The following is a 25381-nucleotide window of genomic DNA, read 5'->3' on the forward strand; positions in this document are numbered from 1 at the left end:
ACATTCAAGGTGGATTAGGGTTGTGCTGGTGTTCAGCACCACGATCAAGATTGTTTTATCTTCTGTTAGTGTGTCTTTACAAGATAGTTCTTGTTTCTTGTTCTGTTCTCCAAGAAAAAATATTCCAATATGGGTAGGAGGAATTTTCAGTGTTTTTGGGGGGCGAAAGAGATATAGATGCCAATCATGTTTCAAGGATTTTTCCAGAGATGTCAGGAAATGTGTTTCCAACTTCTAACATAGGCTTAGTGTAGCAAATTAAGCTTTTTGTAATAAACTTCATACTATTAAACATTACCGCATTAATTCTTCTATATCTGTGAATGAAAAGTAATGCATCTCTCTGTTAGACTTGATATTACAATTAATAGTGGAGTCTGATATTAATATTTAATTTTTACAATCACTAGTAACTTGAGTTTTAAAATATACAAACCTGAATGAATAATACAAAAGAAAACAACAGTTTTTCTCATATGCAAAACCTCGTATCATTACAAGGTCAAAACCTCGAGACTCCCAGGGAGGCATTACCCTTTAAATTTCAATGGGGACGTGGGTGTCTTCCATACCTCCTACCTGTACACATCTTTTCATTTGCAATTTTTTTTTTTTTTTTTTTACATAAAGCTTCCTTATGGGTGATTACGGCCGTAGATAATGCTACCAAACCAGTCCCAGTCATGTATCAAATGACAATGTTACAATGTTGTTACTTTTTTCTTATCTTTCCTGTTTTACTGACTATAGTGTTGTATCTTTGGGCAAAAACTGTCAGAGCTGCATTTTGAAGTTCTTCAAAGAATACTACAACATCTTCAAAAAAGGAACATTTTTTCTGTTAAGGATCAGATCCTTAAAAACCTCTTCATACAAGGGCCCAAACAAATAGACATTTTACTTTTTACTAGTAATATATGTTAAGAGGAACTCCTGTACGAAGATACTACATCTTGTGGATCTTTCTGTGGTAATGATATTAAATTCCATTATAACCAACTAATATTTAGTTATTCTATGCATTTTGTGCAACTTTCTGTGGTTATGATACCCACTTTCATCATATCCAACTAATATATAGTTATTCAAGTTTTAGTTTGAATTCATTGTTAGATGCAGAAAAAGAAGGAAAAAAATCCAGCTGCAAGACAGTGCACTCATTTTCATTTATTCCCTAACAGGTGAAGCTGGGAAACTGTGAGGATGAGACATTGAAAGCTACTGAGCCACATTCAGCAACTGCAGTTTTCGTAAGCCCATGACAGTAAATAAAAACAGAACTGTTAGTTATACAATCAAACCTACCTTGTACAAATTATTTTGACAGTCAACTCAATGAACCCTTGTTCATTTAGATTTTACCAACCCATATCATTCATTATTCAGATGACTGTCCTCTGGAAAAGCTATACTTTCAATGCCAGTAAAAATATGTAAAAAGATTTTCTTGTAGTAAGTTCTCCTACTTAGGTATGACCTTATTACTTTGTAAACAGTCTTACTATACCTTACAAAGCTCTCCAGATAGACATAGTTAAGTCGTTTTAGAAAAAATATGACTGCCGATCAGTCCATAATGATAATTAACAGCAAACAAAGAAGGCCATATATTTATATTTTATATTCATAATACTTTGTCGCTGTCTCCTTTGTTAGCGAGGTAGCGCAAGGAAACAGACAAAAGAATGGCCCAACCCACCCACATACACATGTATAGACATACAAGTCCACACACACATACATACCTATACATTTCAACATATACATATATATACATACACAGAATTTGTATTTTACTTTCTAAAAGGGGAAACAGAAGAAGGAATCATGCGGGAAGTGCTCATCCTTCTCAAAGGCTCATATTGAGGTGTCTAAATGTGTGTGTGGATGTAACCAAGATGAGAAAAAAGGAGAGATAGGTAGTATGTTAGAGGAAAGGAACCTGGATGTATTTATTAAAAAGGGGGTGACTGTATTGTTGACTGGTTGGTAAGATTATTTAATGTATGTATGACTCATGGTGAGGTGCCTGAGTATTGGCGGAATGCTTGCATAGTGCCATTGTACAAAGGTAAAGGGGATAAGAGTGAGTGCTCAAATTACAGAGGTGTAAGTTTGTTGAGTATTCCTGGTAAATTATATGGGAGGGTATTGATTGAGAGGGTGAAGGCATGTACAGAGCATCAGATTGGGGAAGAGCAGTGTGGTTTCAGAAGTGGTAGAGGATGTGTGGATCAGGTTTTTGCTTTGAAGAATGTATGTGAGAAATACTTAGAAAAGCAGATGGATTTTTATGTAGCATTTATGGATCTGGAGAAGGCATATGATAGAGTTGATAGAAATACTCTGTGGAAGGTACTAAGAATATATGGTGTGGGAGGCAAGTTGTTAGAAGCAGTGAAAAGTTTTTATCGAGGATGTAAGGCATGTGTGCCTGTAGGAAGAGAGGAAAGTGATTGGTTCTCAGTGAATGTAGGTTTGCGGCAGGGGTGTGTGATGTCTCCATGGTTAATTTGTTTATGGATGGCGTTGTTAGGGAGGTGAATGCAAGAGTTTTGGAAAGAGGGGCAAGTATGCAGTCTGTTGTGGATGAGAGAGCTTGGGAAGTGAGTCAGTTGTTGTTCGCTGATGATACAGCGCTGGTGGCTGATTCATGTGAGAAACTGCAGAAACTGGTGACTGAATTTGGTAGTGTGTGAAAGAAGAAAGTTAAGAGTAAATGTGAATAAGAGCAAGGTTATTAGGTACAGTAGGGTTAAGGGACAAGTCAGTTGGGAGGTAAGTTTGAATGGAGAAAAACTGGAGGAAGTAAAGTGTTTTAGATATCTGGTAGTGGATGGAACCATGGAAGCGGAAGTGAATCATAGGGTGGGGGAGGGGGCGAAAATTCTGGGAGCCTTGAAGAATGTTTGGAAGTCAAGAACATTATCTCGGAAAGCAAAAATGGGTATGTTTGAAGGAATAGTGGTTCCAACAATGTTGTATGGCTGCAAGGCATGGGCTATGGATAGAGTTGTGTGCAGGAGGGTGGATGTGCTGGAAATGAGATGTTTGAGGACAATATATGGTGTGAGGTGGTTTGATCGAGTAAGTAATGTAGGGGTAAGAGAGATGTGTGGAAATAAAAAGAGTGTCATTGAGAGAGCAGAAGAGGGTGTTTTGAAATGGTTTGATCACATGGAGAGAATGAGTGAGGAAAGATTGACCAAGAGGATATATGTGTCAGAGGTGGAGGGAACGAGAAGTGGGAGACCAAATTGGAGGTGGAAAGATGGAGTGATAAAGATTTTGAGTGATCAGGGCCTGAACATGCAGGAGGGTGAAAGGCGTGCAAGGAATAGAGTGAATTGGAACAATGTGGTATACCGGGGTCGACTTGCTGTCACAACCAGGGCATGTGAAGCGTCTGGAGTAAACCATGGAAAGTTCTGTGGGGCCTGGATGTGGAAAGGGAGCTGTGGTTTCGATGCATTATTACATGACAGCTAGAGACTGAGTGTGAACGAATGGGGCCTTTGTTGTCTTTTCCTAGTGCTACCTTGCACACATGAGGGGGGAGGGGGTTGTTATTCCATGTGTGGCGAGGTGGCGATGGGAATAAATAAAGGCAGATAGTATGAATTGTGTATATATGTATATGTCTGTGTGTATATATATGTATACATTGAGATGCATAGGTATGTATATTTGCGTGTGTGGACGTGTATGTATATACATGTGTATGTGGGTGGGTTGGGCCATTCTTTCGTCTGTTTCCTTGCGCTACCTTGCTAATGCGGGAGACAGCGACAAAGCAAAAATAAATAAAAATATATATATGTGTGTGTGTGTGTGTATATTCACTCAAAGGCCTAGTCCTCTATTCTTAACGCTACCTCGCAAATGCGGGAAATGGCAAATAGCATGAAAGAAAAGATGTAATTATATTTTTCTATATCCTTATTAACAATTTCTTACATAATTTCATTTAATGTCCTATGTGGGGAAAATGCAGGGTAAATGAAGCAATTTGTTGTTTCCCAAATTTATTTGTTTTACGTTTCAAAACCATCCAGTTTCTGAAGATTTAGACCTGATTAATAACAATGATAATAAATAAACAAAGCAAAAAAAAAAAAAAAAATATATATATATATATATATATATATATATATATATATATATATATATATATATATATATATATTTTTTTTTTGCCGCTGTCTCCCGCGTTTGCGAGGTAGCGCAAGGAAACAAACGAAAGAAATGGCCCAACCCACCCTCATACACATATATATACATACATCCACACACGCAAATATACATACCTACACAGCTTTCCATGGTTTACTCCAGACGCTTCACATGCCCTGATTCAATCCACTGACAGTACGTCAACCCCGGTATACCACATCGATCCAATTCACTCTATTCCTTGCCCTCCTTTCACCCTCCTGCATGTTCAGGCCCCGATCACACAAAATCTTTTTCACTCCATCTTTCCACCTCCAATTTGGTCTCCCACTTCTCCTTGTTCCCTCCACCTCCGACACATATATCCTCTTGGTCAATCTTTCCTCACTCATTCTCTCCATGTGCCCAAACCATTTCAAAACACCCTCTTCTGCTCTCTCAACCACGCTCTTTTTATTTCCACACATCTCTCTTACCCTTAAGTTACTTACTCGATCAAACCACCTCACACCACACATTGTCCTCAAACATCTCATTTCCAGCACATCCATCCTCCTGCGCACAACTCTATCCATAGCCCACGCCTCGCAACCATACAACATTGTTGGAACCACTATTCCTTCAAACATACCCATTTTTGCTTTCCGAGATAATGTTCTCGACTTCCACACATTCTTCAAGGCTCCCAGGATTTTCGCCCCCTCCCCCACCCTATGATCCACTTCTGCTTCCATGGTTCCATCCACTGCCAGATCCACTCCCAGATATCTAAAACACTTTACTTCCTCCAGTTTTTCTCCATTCAAACTTACCTCCCAATTGAGTTGACCCTCAACCCTACTGTACCTAATAACCTTGCTCTTATTCACATTTACTCTAAACTTTCTTATATATATATATATATATATATATATATATATATATTATAACATGGTAGCAAATCTACCTTTATCTGTCAGACAAAAGAAACTGTGAAGTGGATCTTGCATAAGACTGCTTAAATTTATCATCTAATTCATCTTGTGTCAACCACTGATGTTCTGTGATGTCCTGACCTTGATCTACAGATCCATTAGCGTCTCTCACTTGACCCTTGTAGAAGAAAACCTAGAAATGAACATGTTTTAGTCATGCTTGTGCATTACCAAAAATATTTATATTTTTCATATCTACTTGTTAATGAATAAGTAGACTGTAATTTTATCTATCCAGAAATAAAGAACAAATTATGTATAGGATTCTAGGAAAAGATAATTAAAGAAGTTCAGGGGGAAAATACATTACATAATCATGCAACCGAGATATTTTTATCAGACAAAAATTGCATAAGCAAGACATGTGAATGTGAAAATGGAGAACTGAGTACTACGTACCTATGATAAGATTCTCCCATGAGGCACCGAGTACTACGCACCTATGATGAGATTCTCCCTTGAGGCAGAGCTAACACTAACACTATCTGTATAATCTGCTTATTTGATAACATCTTGTGTAGCCTTTTGGTTCAAACAATTTTTTTTTTTTTTTTTTTTTTTTTTTTTTTTTTTTTTTTACAACCAGATCGCTCTCCATTCTCAAATTCCTTGCCAACTTGCTCATGCCCTCAGCAATTTTCAAGTCAATCTCTCTCTGAGTTTCAGGATATAAATAAGCTTGAACACTGGAGTTCACCAGTCATGGAGGCTCTTTTGCTATGGCCACTCCCTTGACGCAATTCCCAGAGGAAACAAGGCACCAGCAATAGATATAAGCTTGAATACTTTAATGGCGGTGTAAATATTTCATGTTGACTTGTTTAGATTGCTCATGCCATTATACTATGAGTGGAAATAAAACAGGCATACTTCAGCTCAATCTTGCCTCTGATGAGATCACATCTATAAGTTGCTCGGGTTTTGAAATATGTAGAACTGCTTTTCCTTAACTGTGTCAGTAAGAACACAAATCTTCAAACACATACAGGCATTATGCTCATTAATCACATAAAATGCTACCAGTATTAGATATATATTTGGAATATAAATTTCATTGAGTTAATCACATACCAGAGGTGTGTGGGAAATACAGAGAACAAATGTTACTCTATGCAAAACTTTATTATCAAACACAACCTGTCTCTTAAATACTTTCTAAGCATATGAAATAAAGATCAGTTCATGAACATTCCTAACAAAGGGGCTACAACAAAGTGACAGTTCTTTGATTTTGGCTGTATACAATTTTTGTGGCATAGGAGACTTTTTGTTTGGTTATGAATTACATTATTTGTTGAATGAAATCAGATGTGCTGAACAGTATGATTTAGAAATAGTGCTAATCCAAAATCTGAAAATACTGGTGTTAAAATTAAAATTGTATGTAGTGCTAGACCAAGATCTAGTAATAGTGGCATCAGGACCAGAAATGGTGCTAGCTCAAAATCTAGTAATTTTGGTGCAATACATCAGTCTTTAAGCAGAATTTTTATATTGTATCTAGCTGAAACTTCTCTGGATTAGTCTTTTGGAGTCCATGGATGATTAAATACTAATTCACGTACTGAACAAGAAGATAGGGGTTATGTATGTAAAAGGACAAATGGATGGTAACTCTATCTCTGAGGAGTGAGCATCCCTGCTCTTTACCCATCTGTTGAGATGTGATTTGGAGAGTTAGTTCTGCAACAGTAATATCCACAGACTATGCAAGCATGCACAAACTTCATCCACACGATGGTAACGGCAAGAATGGATGAATGTGTTGACACAGGTTTTTCAACTAGAAAAGATTCTAGAGATGTGCTTAACATACAGGAAAGAAAAATGAGAATAAAAAGAATATAATGAAAAATAGATCTACACAATTGGCAATACTGGCCTTAAGAGTAGAAAAAACAAAAAGTACCAAATAGAAAAGCACTAAAAATTAAGATTTTCTGAAGACACCCCAAGAAGTACAAAGAAACTGTCACACAGCAGAAAAGATTAAATACACACCTTAGCACCAATGAATCCATCCTTACGAACAGTTTTTGGATATTTATATTTGTAAAATCCACAAGGAGCATTGCTAAGGAACTTCACTTTAAGATTATCTCCACATGCCTCTCGAACAATACGCTCACAAGTCTGTAAAACATAATTGAAGATTATAAACAGCTTCAGTCTTCTCCATAGCATGATTATCTGGTGTGCACTTTTCCCATGCTAGCCTTTCATATCTTAGCAATGAAGCTTCAGGAATATGTAAGTAAACCATTAATGACAGATCTCTATCTATCTATATCCCTGACACCTGTTCCCCTCAGGATCTCCCTTAATGGGGTGGCCATGGCACAGTTTCCATAAATAGTGAAGTCCAGAGCCACTTAGCTTTTAATGCCTCACTCTTAACAGACCAATGGCTGAGAGCCAGTCTAGCATAGTGTTTGCAGAGGCTACTACCTAGCTTGAAATGAAATGAAAAAATGAATGTCACATAATGGTTCAACCTCTGGCTATGGAAAAGGGAAATGTATAATTTATTTACACAAACGTCAATGCAGTTCTCATCAATTTAACCACTGTATCAATAAGCTTCAATGTCTAAGCTATATTTTTTCCAATTTCACTATTTTCTTGTCAAAGCACCATATATGAAAACTATCACTCCAGTAACACAACTATAAACATTACTTCCCCTTTAAAAAAGAGCAAGGTTATTAGGTACAGTAGGGTTGAGGGTCAAGTCAATTGGGAGGTAAGTTTGAATGGAGAAAAACTGGAGGAAGTAAAGTGTTTTAGATATCTGGGAGTGGATCTGGCAGCGGATGGAACCATGGAAGCGGAAGTGAATCATAGGGTGGGGGAGGGGGCGAAAATTCTGGGAGCCTTGAAGAATGTGTGGAAGTCGAGAACATTATCACGGAAAGCAAAAATGGGTATGTTTGAAGGAATAGTGGTTCCAACAATGTTGTATGGTTGCGAGGCGTGGGCTATGGATAGAGTTGTGCGCAGGAGGATGGACGTGCTGGAAATGAGATGTTTGAGGACAATGTGTGGTGTGAGGTGGTTTGATCGAGTAAGTAACGTAAGGGTAAGAGAGATGTGTGGAAATAAAAAGAGCGTGGTTGAGAGAGCAGAAGAGGGTGTTTTGAAATGGTTTGGGCACATGGAGAGAATGAGTGAGGAAAGATTGACCAAGAGGATATATGTGTCGGAGGTGGAGGGAACGAGGAGAAGTGGGAGACCAAATTGGAGGTGGAAAGATGGAGTGAAAAAGATTTTGTGTGATCGGGGCCTGAACATGCAGGAGAGTGAAAGGAGGGCAAGGAATAGAGTGAACTGGATCGATGTGGTATACCGGGGTTGACGTGCTGTCAGTGGATTGAATCAGGGCATGTGAAGCGTCTGGGATAAACCATGGAAAGCTGTGTAGGTATGTATATTTGCATGTGTGGACGTATGTATATACATGTGTATGGGGGGTGGGTTGAGCCATTTCTTTCGTCTGTTTCCTTGCACTACCTCGCAAACGCGGGAGACAGCGACAAAGAAAAAAATATATATATATATATACTATCCCTGGGGATAGGGGAGAAAGAATACTTCCCAGGTATTCCCTGCGTGTCGTAGAAGGCGACTAAAAGGGAAGGGAGCGGGGGGCTGGAAATCCTCCCCTCTGTTTTTTTTTTTTTTTTTTTTTTTTTTTTTTTTTTCTCCAAAAGAAGGAACAGAGAAGGGGGCCAGGTGAGGATATTCCCTCAAAGGCCCAGTCCTCTGTTCTTAACGCTACCTCGCTATTGCGGGAAATGGCGAATAGTATGAATAATAAAAAAAAATAAATATATATATATATATATATATATATATATATATATATATATATATCCCTGGGGATAGGGGATGAAGAATACTTCCCACGTATTCCCTGCGTGTCGTAGAAGGCGACTAAAAGGGGAGGGAGCGGGAGGCTGGAAATCCTCCCCTCTCTGTTTTTTCTTTTTTTTAATTTTCCAAAAGAAGGAACAGAGGGGGGCCAGGTGAGGATATTCCACAAAGGCCCAGTCCTCTGTTCTTAACGCTACCTCGCTGATGCGGGAAATGGCGGATAGTTTAAAAGAAAAAAAAGATATATATATATATACATATATGTGTGTGTGTGTATATGTATACATTGTGATGTATAGGTATGTATATTTGCGTGTGTGGACGTGTATGTATATACATGTGTATGTGGGTGGGTTGGACCATTCTTTCGTCTGTTTCCTTGCGCTACCTTGCTAATGCGGGAGACAGCGACAAAGCAAAATAAATAAATATATATATATATATATATATATGTTTTTTTTTTTTTGCTTTGTCGCTGTCTCCCGTGTTTGCGAGGTAGCGCAAGGAAACAGACGAAAGAAATGGCTCAACCCACCCCCATACACATGTATATACACACGTCCACACACGCAAATATACATACCTACACAGCTTTCCATGGTTTACCCCAGACGCTTCACATGCCTTGATTCAATCCACTGACAGCACGTCAACCCCGGTATACCACATCGCTCCAATTCACTCTATTCCTTGCCCTCCTTTCACCCTCCTGCATGTTCAGGCCCCGATCACACAAAATCTTTTTCACTCCATCTTTCCACCTCCAATTTGATCTCCCTCTACCTCCGACACATATATTCTCTTGGTCAATCTTTCCTCACTCATTCTCTCCATGTGCCCGAACCATTTCAAAACACTCTCTTCTGCTCTCTCAACCACGCTCTTTTTATTTCCACACATCTCTCTTACCCTTACGTTACTTACTCGATCAAACCACCTCACACCACATATTGTCCTCAAACATCTCATTTCCAGCACATCCATCCTCCTGCGCACAACTCTATCCATAGCCCACGTCTCGCAACCATACAACATTGTTGGAACCACTATTCCTTCAAACATACCCATTTTTGCTTTCCGAGATAATGTTCTCGACTTCCACACATTCTTCAAGGCCCCCAGAATTTTCGCCCCCTCCCCCACCCTATGATCCACTTCCGCTTCCATGGTTCCATCCGCTGCTAGATCCACTCCCAGATATCTAAAACACTTGACTTCCTCCAGTTTTTCTCCATTCAAACTCACCTCCCAATTGACTTGACCCTCAACCCTACTGTACCTAATAACCTTGCTCTTATTCACATTTACTCTTAACTTTCTTCTTTCACACACTTTACCAAACTCAGTCACCAGCTTCTGCAGTTTCTCACATGAATCAGCCACCAGCGCTGTATCATCAGCGAACAACTGACTCACTTCCCAAGCTCTCTCATCCCCAACAGACTTCATACTTGCCCCTCTTTCCAAAACTCTTGCATTCACCTCCCTAACAAACCCATCCATAAACAAATTAAACAACCATGGAGACATCACACACCCCTGCCGCAAACCTACATTCACTGAGAACCAATCACTTTCCTCTCTTCCTACACATACACATGCCTTACATCCTCGATAAAAACTTTTCACTGCTTCTAACAACTTGCCTCCCACACCATATATTCTTAATACCTTCCACAGAGCATCTCTATCAACTCTATCATATGCCTTCTCCAGATCCATAAATGCTACATACAAATCCATTTGCTTTTCTAAGTATTTCTCACATACATTCTTCAAAGCAAACACCTGATCCACACATCCTCTACCACTTCTGAAACCACACTGCTCTTCCCCAATCTGATGCTCTGTACATGCCTTCACCCTCTCAATCAATATCCTCCCATATAATTTACCAGGAATACTCAACAAACTTATACCTCTGTAATTTGAGCACTCACTCTTATCCCCTGTGCCTTTGTACAATGACACTATGCACGCATTCTGCCAATCCTCAGGCACCTCACCATGAGTCATACATACATTAAATAACCTTACCAACCAGTCAACAATACAGTCACCCCCTTTTTTAATAAATTCCACTGCAATACCATCCAAACCTGCTGCCTTGCCGGCTTTCATCTTCCGCAAAGCTTTTACTACCTCTTCTCTGTTTACCAAATCATCTTCCCTAACCCTCTCACTTTGCACACCACCTCAACCAAAACACCCTATATCTGCCACTCTATCATCAAACACATTCAACAAACCTTCAAAATACTCACTCCATCTCCTTCTCACATCACCACTACTTGTTATCACCTCCCCATTTGCGCCCTTCACTGAAGTTCCCATTTGCTCCCTTGTCTTACGCACTTTATTTACCTCCTTCCAGAACATCTTTTTATTCTCCCTAAAATTTAATGATACTCTCTCACCCCAACTCTCATTTGCCCTTTTTTTCACCTCTTGCACCTTTCTCTTGACCTCCTGTCTCTTTCTTTTATACATCTCCCACTCAATTTCATTTTTTCCCTGCAAAAATCGTCCAAATGCCTCTCTCTTCTCTTTCACTAATACTCTTACTTCTTCATCCCACCACTCACTACCCTTTCTAATCAACCCACCTCCCACTCTTCTCATGCCACAAGCATCTTTTGCGCAATCCATCACTGATTCCCTAAATACATCCCATTCCTCCCCCACTCCCCTTACTTCCATTGTTCTCACCTTTTTCCATTCTGTACTCAGTCTCTCCTGGTACTTCCTCACACAAGTCTCCTTCCCAAGCTCACTTACTCTCACCACCCTCTTCACCCCAACATTCACTCTTCTTTTCTGAAAACCCATACAAATCTTCACCTTAGCCTATATATATATATATATATATATATATATATATATATATTATCCCTGGGGATAGGGGAGAAAGAATGCTTCCCACGTATTCCCTGCGTGTCGTAGAAGGCGACTAAAAGGGGAAAGAGCGGGAGGCTGGATATCCTCCCCTCTTTTTTTTTTTTTTTTCCAAAAGAAGGAACAGAGAAGGGGGCCAGGTGAGGATATTCCCTCAGAGGCCCAGTCCTTTGTTCTTAACACTACCTTGCTAATGCAGGAAATGGCGAATAGTTTGAAAAATAAAAAAATACATATATATATATATATATATTTTTTTTTTCATACTATTCGCCATCTCCCGCGTTAGCGAGGTTGCGTTAAAAACAGAGGACTGGACCTTTGAGGGCATATCCTCACCTGGCCCCCTTCTCTGTCCCTTCTTTTGGAAAATTAAAAAAAAAAGGAGAGGGGAGGATTTCCAACCCCCGCTCCCTTCCCTTTTAGTCGCCTTCTACGACACGCAGGGAATATGTGGGAAGTATTCTTTCTCCCTTTTTTTTTTTTCCCAAAAGAAAAAACAGAGAAGGGGGCCAGGTTGGGATATTCCCTCAAAGGCCCAGTCCTCTGTTCTTAACGCTACCTCGCTAATGCGGGAAATGGGGAATAGTATGAAAAAAAAAATATATATATATATATATATATATATATATACATACCAGAGGGGTCGACATGCTGTCAATGGATTGAACCAGGGCATGTGAAGCGTCTGGGGTAAACCATGGAAAATTCTGTGGGGCCTGGATGTGGAAAGGGAGCTGTGGTTTCAGTGCATTATACATGACAGCTAGAGACTGAGTGTGAACAAATTTGGCCTTTGTTGTCTTTTCCTAGCGCTACCTTGCGCACATGCAGAAGGAGGGGGGGGTGTTATTTCATGTGTGGTGGGGTGGCGATGGGAACGAATAAAGGCAGACTATGAATTATGTACATGTGTATATATGTATATGTCTGTGTGTGTATATATATGTATGTGTTGAGATGTATAGGTATGTATATGTGCGCTACCTTGCTAACGCGGGAGACAGCGACAAAGTATAATAGATATAAATAAATAAAATATATATGTGTGTGTGTGTGTGTTTTCAGAAGTGGTAGAGGATATGTGGATCAGGTATTTACTTTGAAGAATGTATGTGAGAAATACTTAGAAAAGCAAATGGATTTGTATGTAGCATTTATGGATCTGGAAAAAGGCATATGATAAGAGTTGATAAAGATGCTCTGTGGAAGGTATTAAGAATATATGGTGTGGGAGGCAAGTTGTTAGCAGCAGTGAAAAGTTTTTACTGAGGATGTAAGACATGTGTACGAGTAGGAAGAGAGGAAAGTGATTGGTTCTCATTGAAAGCTGGTTTGCGGTAGGGGTGCATGATGTCTCAATGGTTGTTTAATATGTTTATGGATGGGGTTGTTAGGGAGGTGAATGCAAGAGTTTAAGAAAGAGGGGCAAGTATGCAGGCTGTTGTGGATAAGAAAGCTTGGGAAGTGAGTCAGTTGTTATTCGCTGATGATACAGGGCTGGTGGCTGATTTGGATGAGAAACTGCAGAAGCTGGTGACTGAGTGATAAAATGTATGAAAGAAGAAAGCTGAGAGTAAATGTGAATAAGAGCAAGGTTATTAGGTACAGTAGGGTTGAGGGACAAGTCAATTGGGAGGTAAGTTTGAATGGAGAAAAATTGGAGGAAGTGAAGTGTTTTAGATATCTAGGAGTGGATTTGGCAGAGGATGGAAGCGGAAGTGAGTCATAGGGTGGGGGAGGGGGCGAAAGTTCAGGGAGCGTGGAAAAATGTGTGGAAGACGAGAACGTTATCTCGGAAAGCAAAAATGGGTATGTTTGAAGGAATAGTGGTTCTGACACTATTATATTGTTGTGAGGCTTGGGCTATAGATAGAGTTGTGCGGAGGATGGTGGATGTGCTGGAAATGAGATGTTTGAGGACAATATGTGGTGTGAGGTGGTTTGATCAAGTAAGTAATGAAAGGGTAAGAGAGAGGTGTGGTAATAAAAAGAGTGTGGTTGAAAGAGCAGAAGAGGGTGTTTTGAAATGGTTTGGTCACATGGAGAGAATGAGTGAGTAAAGATTGACTAATAGGATACATGTGTCAGAGGTGGAGGGAATGAGAAGTGGGAGACCAAATTGGAGGTGGAAAGATGGAGTGAAAAAGATTTTGAGTGATTGGAGCCTGAACATGCAGGAGGGTGAAAGGTGTGCAAGGAATAGAGGAATTGGAACGATGTGGTATACTGGAGTCGACGTGCTGTCAATGGATTGAACCAGGGCATGTGAAACGACTGGGGTAAACCATGGAAAGTTCTGTGGGGCCTGGATGTGGAAAGGGAGCTGTGGTTTCGGTTCATTATACATGACAGCTAGAGACTGAGTGTGAACAAATGTGGCCTTTGTTGTCTTTTCCTAGTGCTACCTTGTGCACATGCAGGGGGAGGGGGTTGTCATTTCATGTGTGGCGGAGTGGCGACGGGAATGAATAAGGGCAGACTATGAATTATGTACATGTGTATATATTTGTATGTCTGTGTGCATGTATATGTATACACTGAGATGTATAGGTATGTATATGTACATGTGAGGACGTGTATGTATATACATGTGTATGTGGGTGGGTTGGGCCATTCTTTCGTCTGTTTCCTTGCACTGTCTCGTTAACACAGGAGACAGCGACAAAGTATGATAAAATAAAAAAATACATATACACACACAAACATATGTACATGTTTATACTTGCTTGCCTTCTTCCATTCCCAGCACCAGGAAAACAGATAACAAAGGCCACATTTGTTCACATCCAGGCCCCACAGACCTTTCCATGGTTTACCCCAGATGTCTAAAAGAATATATTCTCAACTGTATCATAACTAGAAAAATGAACATTTCAATGATATCACAGCAATATGCCATTTGATTTGCATCCCACCAATGGCAAAATATATCAGTTTGTATTCATTGTTACCTCTTTATTTATCACGTGCACAGTAAGGGAAGGGTTTTCAGTGTCTGGATAGAATGTTAAAAGATACTGATAGGAGTACAGGTAAGCCAGTGGTAACTTAAACAGTACCTACAGTAAAGCCCTCACTACCACATTTTACTATGGAATTTTTATCAGTAAACTTTCAATAAATATCATCTAAATTACATCATGACAGTGTGTGTTACCGTATATTGGAGGTCAACTCTTCTAGTTGCAGTATAGTACATACATGGGGATTGGATTGGGAAAATCCTATATAATGTGGTTTTCATTGCTTCAATTTCCAATAGACTTTACTTGCACCAGGTGTCTAGAAATGTAACATCATTTTAAGATGAGGCCTTGGTATAAGAGTAGTAAGTAGTGGAGAGAATAAAACACAAGATAATAAATGACAAGATACTGAAAATATAAGGTGTTAAATAAGTGTAACTTTAGTGAAGTGCAGATTAAGGCATTGACTATCTTGAAGGTTTAGGAGTTTTGGACCAAAATTTTCAAGATGAGGAAAGGGGCTCTCAAAGTGACCAAGTTTGATCAGTCAAACACAAAACTGAATACCTGTCTCAGTGTCTCTCCAGGTAGCCAAGGTGTCTGTGGGAAAACCCACTCATGGTTGGTTCCTAGTTTTTGTTTTACCACAAGAACAAGTGACCTCTCCAGGGCCCGGTTAAGGCTTCTCAGATCTTTGATGTCATCAGCACCTGCAATTTTGGATATTCTCATTAAAACAATGTATAGTTAAAAAAAATCAAGTATATTAATTTTGCATTTTATACCACTTTATTTAGTATGCTTCTAAAGTCTCATTTTTATACTTCATTTATACTGCATTAGCAAGGTATTGCCAGAAACAGACAAAGAAAAGCCACATTCGCTCACATCCATTCTCTAGCTGTCATGTGTATTACAGTGAAACCACAGCTTCCTAAGCACAACCAGGCCCCACAGTCATTTCGCTGATTCACCCTAGATGCTTCACATTCTCATTCCCTCTGTGTCCAGACCATTTTAGCACTCCTACTCTCTTAACCATACTCCTTTTATTACTCTTTCAATAGATCTTTGATATAACTTCCACACATTCTTCAATGCTCCCAGAACCTTCGCCCCCTCCCCCACCCTATGACTCACTTCCGCTTCCATAGTTCCATCCGTTGCCAAATCCACTCCTAGATGTCTAAAACACTTCACTTCCTCCAGTTTTTCTCCATTACCTCCCAATTGACTTGTCCCTCAACCCTACTGTACCTAATAACCTTGCTCTTATTCACATTTACTCTCAGCTTTCTTCTTTCACGCACTTTACCAAACTCAGTCACCAGCTTCTGCAGTTTCTCAGCCGAATCAGCCACCAGTGCTGTATCATCAGCGAACAACAACTGACTCACTTCCCAAGCTCTCTTATCCCCAACAGACTTCATACTTGCCCCTCTTTCCAAAACTCTTGCATTCACCTCCCTAACAACCCCATCCATAAACAAATTAAACAACCATGGAGACATCACACACCCCTGCCGCAAACCTACATTCACTGAGAACTAATCACTTTCCTCTCTTCCTACACGTACACATGCCTTACATCCTCGATAAAAACTTTTCACTGCTTCTAACAACTTGCCTCCCACACCATATATTCTTAATACCTTCCACAGAGCATCTCTATCAACTCTATCATATGCCTTCTCCAGATCCATAAATGCTACATACAAATCCATTTGCTTTTCTAAGTATTTCTCACATACATTCTTCAAAGCAAACACCTGATCCACACATCCTCTACCACTTCTGAAACCTCACTGCTCTTCCCCAATCTGATGCTCTGTACATGCCTTCACCCTCTCAATCAATACCCTCCCATATAATTTACCAGGAATACTCAACAAACTTATACCTCTGTAATTTGAGCACTCACTCTTATCCCCTTTGCCTTTGTACAATGGCACTATGCACGCATTCCGCCAATCCTCAGGCACCTCACCATGAGTCATACATACATTAAATAACCTTACCAACCAGTCAATAATACAGTCACCCCCTTTTTTAATAAATTCCACTGCAATACCATCCAAACCTGCTGCCTTGCCGGCTTTCATCTTCTGCAAAGCTTTTACTACCTCTTCTCAGTTTACCAAATCATTTTCCCTAACCCTCTCACTTTGCACACCACCTTGACCAAAACACCATATATCTGCCACTCTATCATCAAACACATTCAACAAACCTAAGTATTATAAATAAAATAAAAAATATTTTTTACCCTGTTTAACCTAGAGTATATGTAGCCTCCTACAATGAATGATACTTTCCATACTTTCTTGTGTAAAAACATAGATAACCTTGGGTTTTCATAAATCCTCATACTATGTTAAGTGCATTGTTACTAATATTTTAAAGTTCTGTAAACCACTACAAAACCATATATCTCACCTCCCTTTTCTTGAATACACTCCTTCTGATCTTCAAAATCCAACCTTTACATCTTTCCTGTGCATAAAATCATTCTAATCCACAACCCTGAAAACTACCAAAACCACTTTCTGCTTTGCATACACTAAATTAGTATTAGTTTCTTATATCCTGGAAAGAATTTTAAAAGGCTTAAATGATTCGTACTGTATACTAAGCTCTATGTTCCAGACACTGGGACTACTAACCAGGGTCTGTGATACTAGCTTTAAAAGCCTTCAGTTCCTCTACACATGCATCTTCAAATTCAACAGCTGTTTGTTTGACCGCTTCTTCAAGATCTACTTCCTCTGACTTTCCAGATTTTATGACTTCAGCTCGTATCATGTCCTGTTCATGTTGAAGTTCGTGATCACTCCTGAGAGACATTTCTTTTTCAACTGCAGCAAGCATCTGAAGGAGAATTAAGATAAAATTGTTTAATGTGAGTAATGACTGTAAGGAAGGAATTTTCAACACTAGTAGGGCCTTATCTCTTAACTTCTCTGTTCTGTTACACAGTTTTGTGACTTCTTGTGCTTTTTGTTTTCACAGTTCCTCTCTTTAGCTTGTTCCATTAAATCACTATTCTAATGCTAAAGAAGTATATCCTTATATCTTTTCTAACACATATCTTGCTTATTTTCCTACTGTGTCATCTAACTGACTGGTTCCTCCCTCTGACAGGCAATAAAGTACATTATTATTATTATTTTTAATATGTTTATTAATATAAGGAAGTTACGGTAAAATGCCAAAGTCAACACTAGGATAACAGTACAAGCTGTCTATACAGCATACCGTACAGTTGAGCTTAATACCATATATGTACCTTTTTTAATTGGTTCATCTTTTCTTGCCTCGGTGAGGCTGCACCAGGAACAGATGACAGCCTTTGATTTTGAAAAACCCTTGCTTGTCTCCTATGTTCCCCCTTTTTGAAAAAAGTTAATACAGAAAGGGAGATTCCAGCCCCCCTTCAATGACACAATACATAAATGAATATATATATATTTAAATACCTCAGAATACTGCTGTTCAATTGGAGTCAGTGGTGAAGAAACAACTGGAGGGCGAGTAATGCATGCTGCTCCCACTATTTGCCACTTTCCATTAGTACCTACAGCAGTAGAGCCACTCTTTGGTCCTGCAAAAAAAATCGAAGTTCACTTATAAAAGCATAACTTTTACTTCCTTATAAAATGCAATTGAAAACCTTTTCCTAAATTTTCCAATTCGTGTAATTTTATATATAATAAATCTAAAGAGTTTAGTGGACCCTGAGCATCCCTGTCTTATTCCACTTATGTTCAAATCCACCTCCTTATCTTTTCCATATTATATGTACTCGAGTATTTCATTAATATTTGTATCAGTAATCCTCTTTTTACTGAATCAAATGCTTTACTCAAGCCTACTGATATAACAAATACTATTTTCTTTTATAACTACTTTCTTTGTAGTATTTGAAAAAAATAATTTCTTTGTTCTTCCTCCATCTATAAGTCCATTTTACTATTTTCTTTCTTTTATAACTAATTTCTTTGTAGTATTTGAAAAAAATAATTTCTTTGTTCTTCCTCCATCTATAAGTCTACTTTGATTCTCCCACTCATTGATACCTTATATGTAATTTTCTATTGGGTTTTTAATTTCATGTCATAAAAATTTTGTTTGCATAATTTGTTAAGGCAACAGGTCTTAATTTCTTTGCATTAGGATTTGCTACCTTTGGTATAATTTTGTTCTTGACCACCACCAATTTTCAGGTGTTTCTCTTGTTTGTATTACATTATTTAAACATATACTTAAAACTTCTAAACGCACTTAGTTTCAAATTATCTGGTACTCCTGCTTTTTTGTTTATTTTCTATTGGGCATCTTTTACATTGAATTTTATTACAGTTCATTTCCTATTACAAATTCTCATCTTATATGCCATTTTCATATGTTCTATTATAATTGTATTATGATATATTATTGCTTGTAACTGGTTCCCTATCCTGAAGTTTCTACTTTTCTTCCTCTTTTACTGCAAAAGTTTTGTTCAGTTTTACCCAATAACAATCAGTTACTTTACTTATTTAGGTGAGTCAAGTTTAGCATTTCAGCATTTTGGGTCTGGGAACTGAGTTATTTTGTTCTGCACTGGTAATGTAGTCTTTAGAGATCAGAAAAATGGTGAGGTATGACCTGGATCATTATATAATAATTTACACAGGACAAATGAAGGCAATTGTGGAGATGATTAAAATCAGGGAAATATGGATAAAAAAGTTAAAGCATATGAAACAATAGTAAGAAAATCAACTGAATCTATGAAAACCCTCACTTAACCATACCCTAGCAGCCAGGATTTATAGCAGATACAGACATTCAAGTGGTCTGATGCAAAGATCCTTGCTACTTGAAAGGAGATTAGGTCACGGTGACTGAAAGATGCTTACAAGTGCTTCATCCTCATGCTTGAATGAACCCATTTTTTCTAATCTTCACATCTCACTAATTTAGTCGTATGTATTATTACATAATGCCCCAAAGCAGCTTTTGCTTCTCTATTTATTATTTTATTTAACATACTTGATTGCCATTTCCTTCATCAGAGGCAGCTCCAGGAAACAGATGAAGAATGGCCCATCAACTAACAAACACACACATGCACACACACACACATATTTTTTAATACCATTATTATACTTATTCGCCGTTTCCCCTGTTAACGAGGCAGCACAAGGAAACATACAAAAGAATGGCCCAACCCACCCTCAAACACATGCACATACATAAACGCCCAAACACACACATATACATACCTATACATTTCAATATATACATACCTATACATACACAGGCATATACACATGTACATATTCATACTTGCTGCCTTCATCCATACCCATCGCAACCCCGCCACACATGAAACAGCACCCGCCTCCCCCTGTGCGCACGCGAGGTAGCACTAGGGAAAGGCAACAATGGCCACATTCACTCACACTCAGTCTCTAGCTGTCATGTGCAATGCACCGAAACCACAGCTCCCTTTCCACATCCAGGCCCCACAAAACTTTCCATGGCTTACCCCAGATGCTTCACATGCCCTGGTTCAATCCATTGATAGCACATCCACCCCGGTATACCACATCGTTCCAATTCACTCTATTCCTTGCACGCCTTCCACCCTCCTGCATGTTCAGGCCCCAATCACTCAAAATCTTTTTCACTATCCTTCCACTTCCAATGTGTTCTCCCACTTCTCCTCATTCCCTCCACCTCTGACACATATATGCTCTTTGTCAATCTTTCCTCATTCTTCTCTCCATGTGACCAAACCATTTCAATACACCCTCTTCTGCTCTCTCAACCACACTCTTTTTATTACCACACATCTTTCTTACCCTTTCATTACTTACTCGATCAAACCACCTCACACCACATATTGTCCTCAAACATTTCATTTCCAACACATCCACCCTCCTTCGCACTACCCTATCTAGCCCTTGCCTCGCAACCATGTAACATTGTTGGAACCACTATTCCTTCAAACATACCCATTTTTGCTCTGAGATAACGTTCTCGCCTTCCACACATTCTTCAATGCTCCCAGAACCTTCACCCCCTTCCCCATCCTGTGACTCACTTCCACTTCAATGGTTCCATCCACTGCCAAATCCACTCCCAGATATCTAAAACACTTCATTTCCTCCAGTTTTTCTCCATTCAAACGTACCTCCCAATTAACTTGTCCATCAATCCTACTGTATCTAATAAACTTGCTCTTATTCACATTTACTCTCAAACTTTTTTCTTTTGCCCACTTTACCAAACTCAGCCACCAACTTCTGCAGTTTCTCACCCAAATCAGCCACTAGCACTGTATCATCAGCAAACAACAACTGACTCATTTCACAAGCCCTCTCATCCACAACAGACTGCATATTTGTTAAACAATATTACATACCTAAAATTATTAAGGCTGAAGTTGAATTTTACCAATTCAGAGAATGTATAATATACATTACACATACTTTTATGTTGATTAATCCCAAAATCTCCCTGACTTTCATCACTGTTGCCAAATCAAAAAAACCTACAATGAATAGAATATTCAAATTGCTGCTCATTAACTTATACTGTTCTTTAAATCATGCGTTGCCACTTCAAAAGGAATCTATCAATTATCCAATGGTGATACGAAGCTTCATTAGATTTTTAATATCTAATACTTAAAAGACAATTAACAAGTGACTATTATGAATTGTTTATATGCAACAGTACAGTTATGTAAAGAATCTAATCGACTTTATTTCTAACAATCATGACACCAGTTTCTTGCCGAATCAGGGCCCAAGATTTTGGATAATACATATAGTTTTGAAAGAGCCATCACTGAACCAAAACTCACTCGTAAATATTATGTGTGACATCTGCCTGAAAGATCTTACAAGGCATCGCGTCGTCTGTAATAAAGGGAAAGATGCCATTCTTATTCCAGTTTAATAACGTCTCGTATTCTATAGAAGTCAGCACTCCACAACCCCGACATGTAGAGTCCTCCTTGTTATGGTTACCTGAATTCTGGGACATACTAAATTGTAACCCGGTTTCCCTTGAAATAAATCAAAGTGTGTACGCAGCATCACACAGTATGAGAAAATAATAGGAGAAAGACAATAAACAAAAATAAAGTTATGAACAGAAATATTTAGAAGATATAAAATTAATAAAAAAAAGTATTTTTACCCTCGGTTTTCATATTTTGATATAGTTGACAATCTTTGGTGGACATATTTTCCCCCCCTTTTTTTTTTTTTTTTAACCAGAATAACATTGCTTAAAAGAATTATCGTTGCCAATGTAAGATGAATCAAATTCCACATATTTTTTTTCCATAATGATTACATAAGATTCTACATGCTAATTTATTCTGTAGCATTATACTAGTAATAGTCCTGTCAGATACATATGTAACATTTTTATTGTTTATATGATGACAGAGTTAAATTTGTAAAATATCATTGCAAGCACTGTAAATTAACTTGAAATTATATGCTCATTTTTAAAAAGAACTGATAATTAGTTGAGGGACACCCTTAAGGTCTACATGATACCGTGTATTAAATAGGGTTGTAGGCCTAATGACCTTCCTCATAGGTCGCTGCCCAGTTCCTGATGCTACCTTCCTAACGCGGTAAATGGCGAAATGCATGAAAAAGTCACACACGAATACACACACACACACACACACACACACACACACATATATATATATATATATATATATATATATATATATATATATATATATATATATATATAGACACACGAGCATTTTGTGTATGCTGAAGATGTGAAGAAACATACGGTGCAGAATATTTTACACGAAGAAGGCTGCTGTCCGTGTAATTGGTCAACACGTTGGGTAGACATATCACAAATATACTCGTAGTTTTAGCATCAACACAACCAAATAACAGCCCCCTACAATTTCCATATCAAAGTCCTCTACCCGTGATCTGATAAACTGCCGCTGCTTAGTAATTACTTCATGCCTCAATTTCCCTGTGATAGTAATTAGATGCTATTTTTTTTCTTTGTCGCTGTCTCCCGCGTTTGCGAGGTAGCGTAAGGAAACACGAAAGAAATGGCCCAACCCACCCCCATACACGTATATACATACGTCCACACACGCAAATATACATACCTACACAGCTTTCCATGGTTTACCCCAGACGCTTCACATGCCCTGATTCAATCCACTGACAACACGTCAAATCCGGTATACCACATCGATCCAATTCACTCTATTCCTTGCCCTCCTTTCACCCTCCTGCATGTTCAGGCCTCGATCACACAAAATCTTTTTCACTCCATCTTTCCACCTCCAATTTGGTCTCCCACTTCTCCTTGTTCCCTCCACTTCCGACACATATATCCTCTTGGTCAATCTTTCCTCACTCATTCTCTCAATGTGCCCAAACCATTTCAAAACACCCTCTTCTGCTCTCTCAACCACGCTTTTTTTTTTATTTCCACACATCTCTCTTACCCTTACGTTACTTACTCGATCAAACCACCTCACACCACACATTGTCCTCAAACATCTCATTTGCAGCACATCCATCCTCCTGCGCACAACTCTATCCATAGCCCATGCCTCGCAACCATAGAACATTGTTGGAACCACTATTCCTTCAAACATAACCATTTTTGCTTTCCGAGATAATGTTCTCGACTTCCACACATTCTTCAAGGCTCCCAGGATTTTCGCCCCCTCCCCCACCCTATGATCCATTTCCGCTTCCATGTTTTATCCGCTGCCAGATCCACTCCCAGATATCTAAAACACTTTACTTCCTCCAGTTTTTCTCCATTCAAACTTATCTCCCAATTGACTTGACCCTCAACCCTACTGTACCTAATAACCTTGCTCTTATTCACATTTACTCTTAACTTTCTTCTTTCACACACTTCACCGAACTCAGTCACCAGCTTCTGCAGTTTCTCACATGAATCAGCCACCAGCGCTGTATCATCAGCAAACAACAACTGACTCACTTCCCAAGCTCTTATCCCCAACAGACTTCATACTTGCCCCTCTTTCCAAAACTCTTGCATTCACCTCCCTAACAACCCCATCCATAAACAAATTAAACAACCATGGCGACATCACACACCCCTGCCGCAAACCTTCATTCACTGAGAACCAATCACTTTCCTCTCTTCCTACACGTACACATGCCTTACATCCTCGAGAAAAACTTTTCACTGCTTCTAACAACTTGCCTCCCACACCATATATTCTTAATACCTTCCACAGAGCATCTCTATCAATTCTATCAAATGCCTTCTCCAGATCCATAAATGCTACATACAAATCCATTTGCTTTTCTAAGTATTTCTCACATACATTCTTCAAAGCAAACACCTGATCCACATATCCTCTACCACTTCTGAAACCACACTGCAAAACTATCCCTGGGGATAGGGGAGAAAGAATACTTCCCACATACTCCCTGTGTGTCGTAGAAGGCGACTAAAACGGAAGGGAGCAGGGGGGCTGGAAATCCTCCCCTCTCTTTTTTTTTTTTCCAAAAAAAAGAAGGAACAGAGAAGAGGGCCAGGTGAGAATATTCCCTCAAAGGCCCAGTCTTCTGTTCTTAATGCTACCTCGCTAATGCAGGAAATGGTGAATAGTATGAAAGAAAAGAAAGAAAGATATATATATATATATATATATATATATATATATATATATTTTTTTATACTTTGTCGCTGTCTCCCGCGTTTGCGAGGTAGCGCAAGGAAACAGACGAAAGAAACGGCCCAACCCCCCCCCATACACATGTACATACATACGTCCACACACGCAAATATACATACCTACACAGCTTTCCATGGTTTACCCCAGACGCTTCACATGCCTTGATTCAATCCACTGACAGCACGTCAACCCCGGTATACCACATCGCTCCAATTCACTCTATTCCTTGCCCTCCTTTCACCCTCCTGCATGTTCAGGCCCCAATCACACAAAATCTTTTTCACTCCATCTTTCCACCTCCAATTTGGTCTCCCTCTTCTCCTTGCTCCCTCCACCTCCGACACATATATCCTCTTGGTCAATCTTTCCTCACTCATCCTCTCCATGTGCCCAAACCACTTCAAAACACCCTCTTCTGCTCTCTCAACCACGCTCTTTTTATTTCCACACATCTCTCTTACCCTTACGTTACTCACTCGATCAAACCACCTCACACCACACATTGTCCTCAAACATCTCATTTCCAGCACAACCATCCTCCTGCGCACAACTCTATCCATAGCCCACGCCTCGCAACCATACAACATTGTTGGAACCACTATTCCTTCAAACATACCCATTTTTGCTTTCCGAGATAATGTTCTCGACTTCCACACATTCTTCAAGGCCCCCAGAATTTTCGCCCCCTTCCCCACCTTATGATCCACTTCCGCTTCCATGGTTCCATCCGCTGCCAGATCCACTCCCAGATATCTAAAACACTTCACTTCCTCCAGTTTTTC

At 39.2% G+C, this 25381-nt stretch overlaps 2 protein-coding genes across 6 annotated transcripts in view; one reads left to right on the top strand and one right to left on the bottom strand.

Moving 5' to 3' along the window:
• LOC139759238 (uncharacterized) overlaps positions 1–1442 on the top strand; it is a 32528-nt gene extending 31086 nt beyond the window's left edge. For all 5 annotated transcript variants that reach the window (XM_071681351.1, XM_071681349.1, XM_071681350.1 and 2 more), the window contains exon 6: positions 1182–1442. In XM_071681351.1, the coding sequence (XP_071537452.1) occupies positions 1182–1262 (81 nt within the window). In that variant the 3' untranslated portion in view covers positions 1263–1442. The remainder of the gene's footprint in view (positions 1–1181) is intronic.
• A 2464-nt stretch (positions 1443–3906) lies between these two features.
• LOC139759237 (large ribosomal subunit protein mL46-like) lies at positions 3907–21934 on the bottom strand. Its single transcript, XM_071681346.1, has 6 exons — positions 21741–21934; positions 18361–18485; positions 17548–17752; positions 15452–15594; positions 7149–7280; positions 3907–5280 (listed from the first exon to the last, which is right to left on the bottom strand). The coding sequence occupies exons 1-6, from the start codon at positions 21817–21819 to the stop codon at positions 5122–5124; spliced, it is 843 nt and encodes a 280-aa protein (XP_071537447.1). The 5' UTR covers positions 21820–21934; the 3' UTR covers positions 3907–5121.
• Positions 21935–25381: the final 3447 nt, after the last annotated feature.

Source organism: Panulirus ornatus, chromosome 32, assembly GCF_036320965.1.
Source record: "Panulirus ornatus isolate Po-2019 chromosome 32, ASM3632096v1, whole genome shotgun sequence".
In the NCBI taxonomy this organism is placed as follows: Eukaryota; Metazoa; Arthropoda; class Malacostraca; order Decapoda; family Palinuridae; genus Panulirus; species Panulirus ornatus.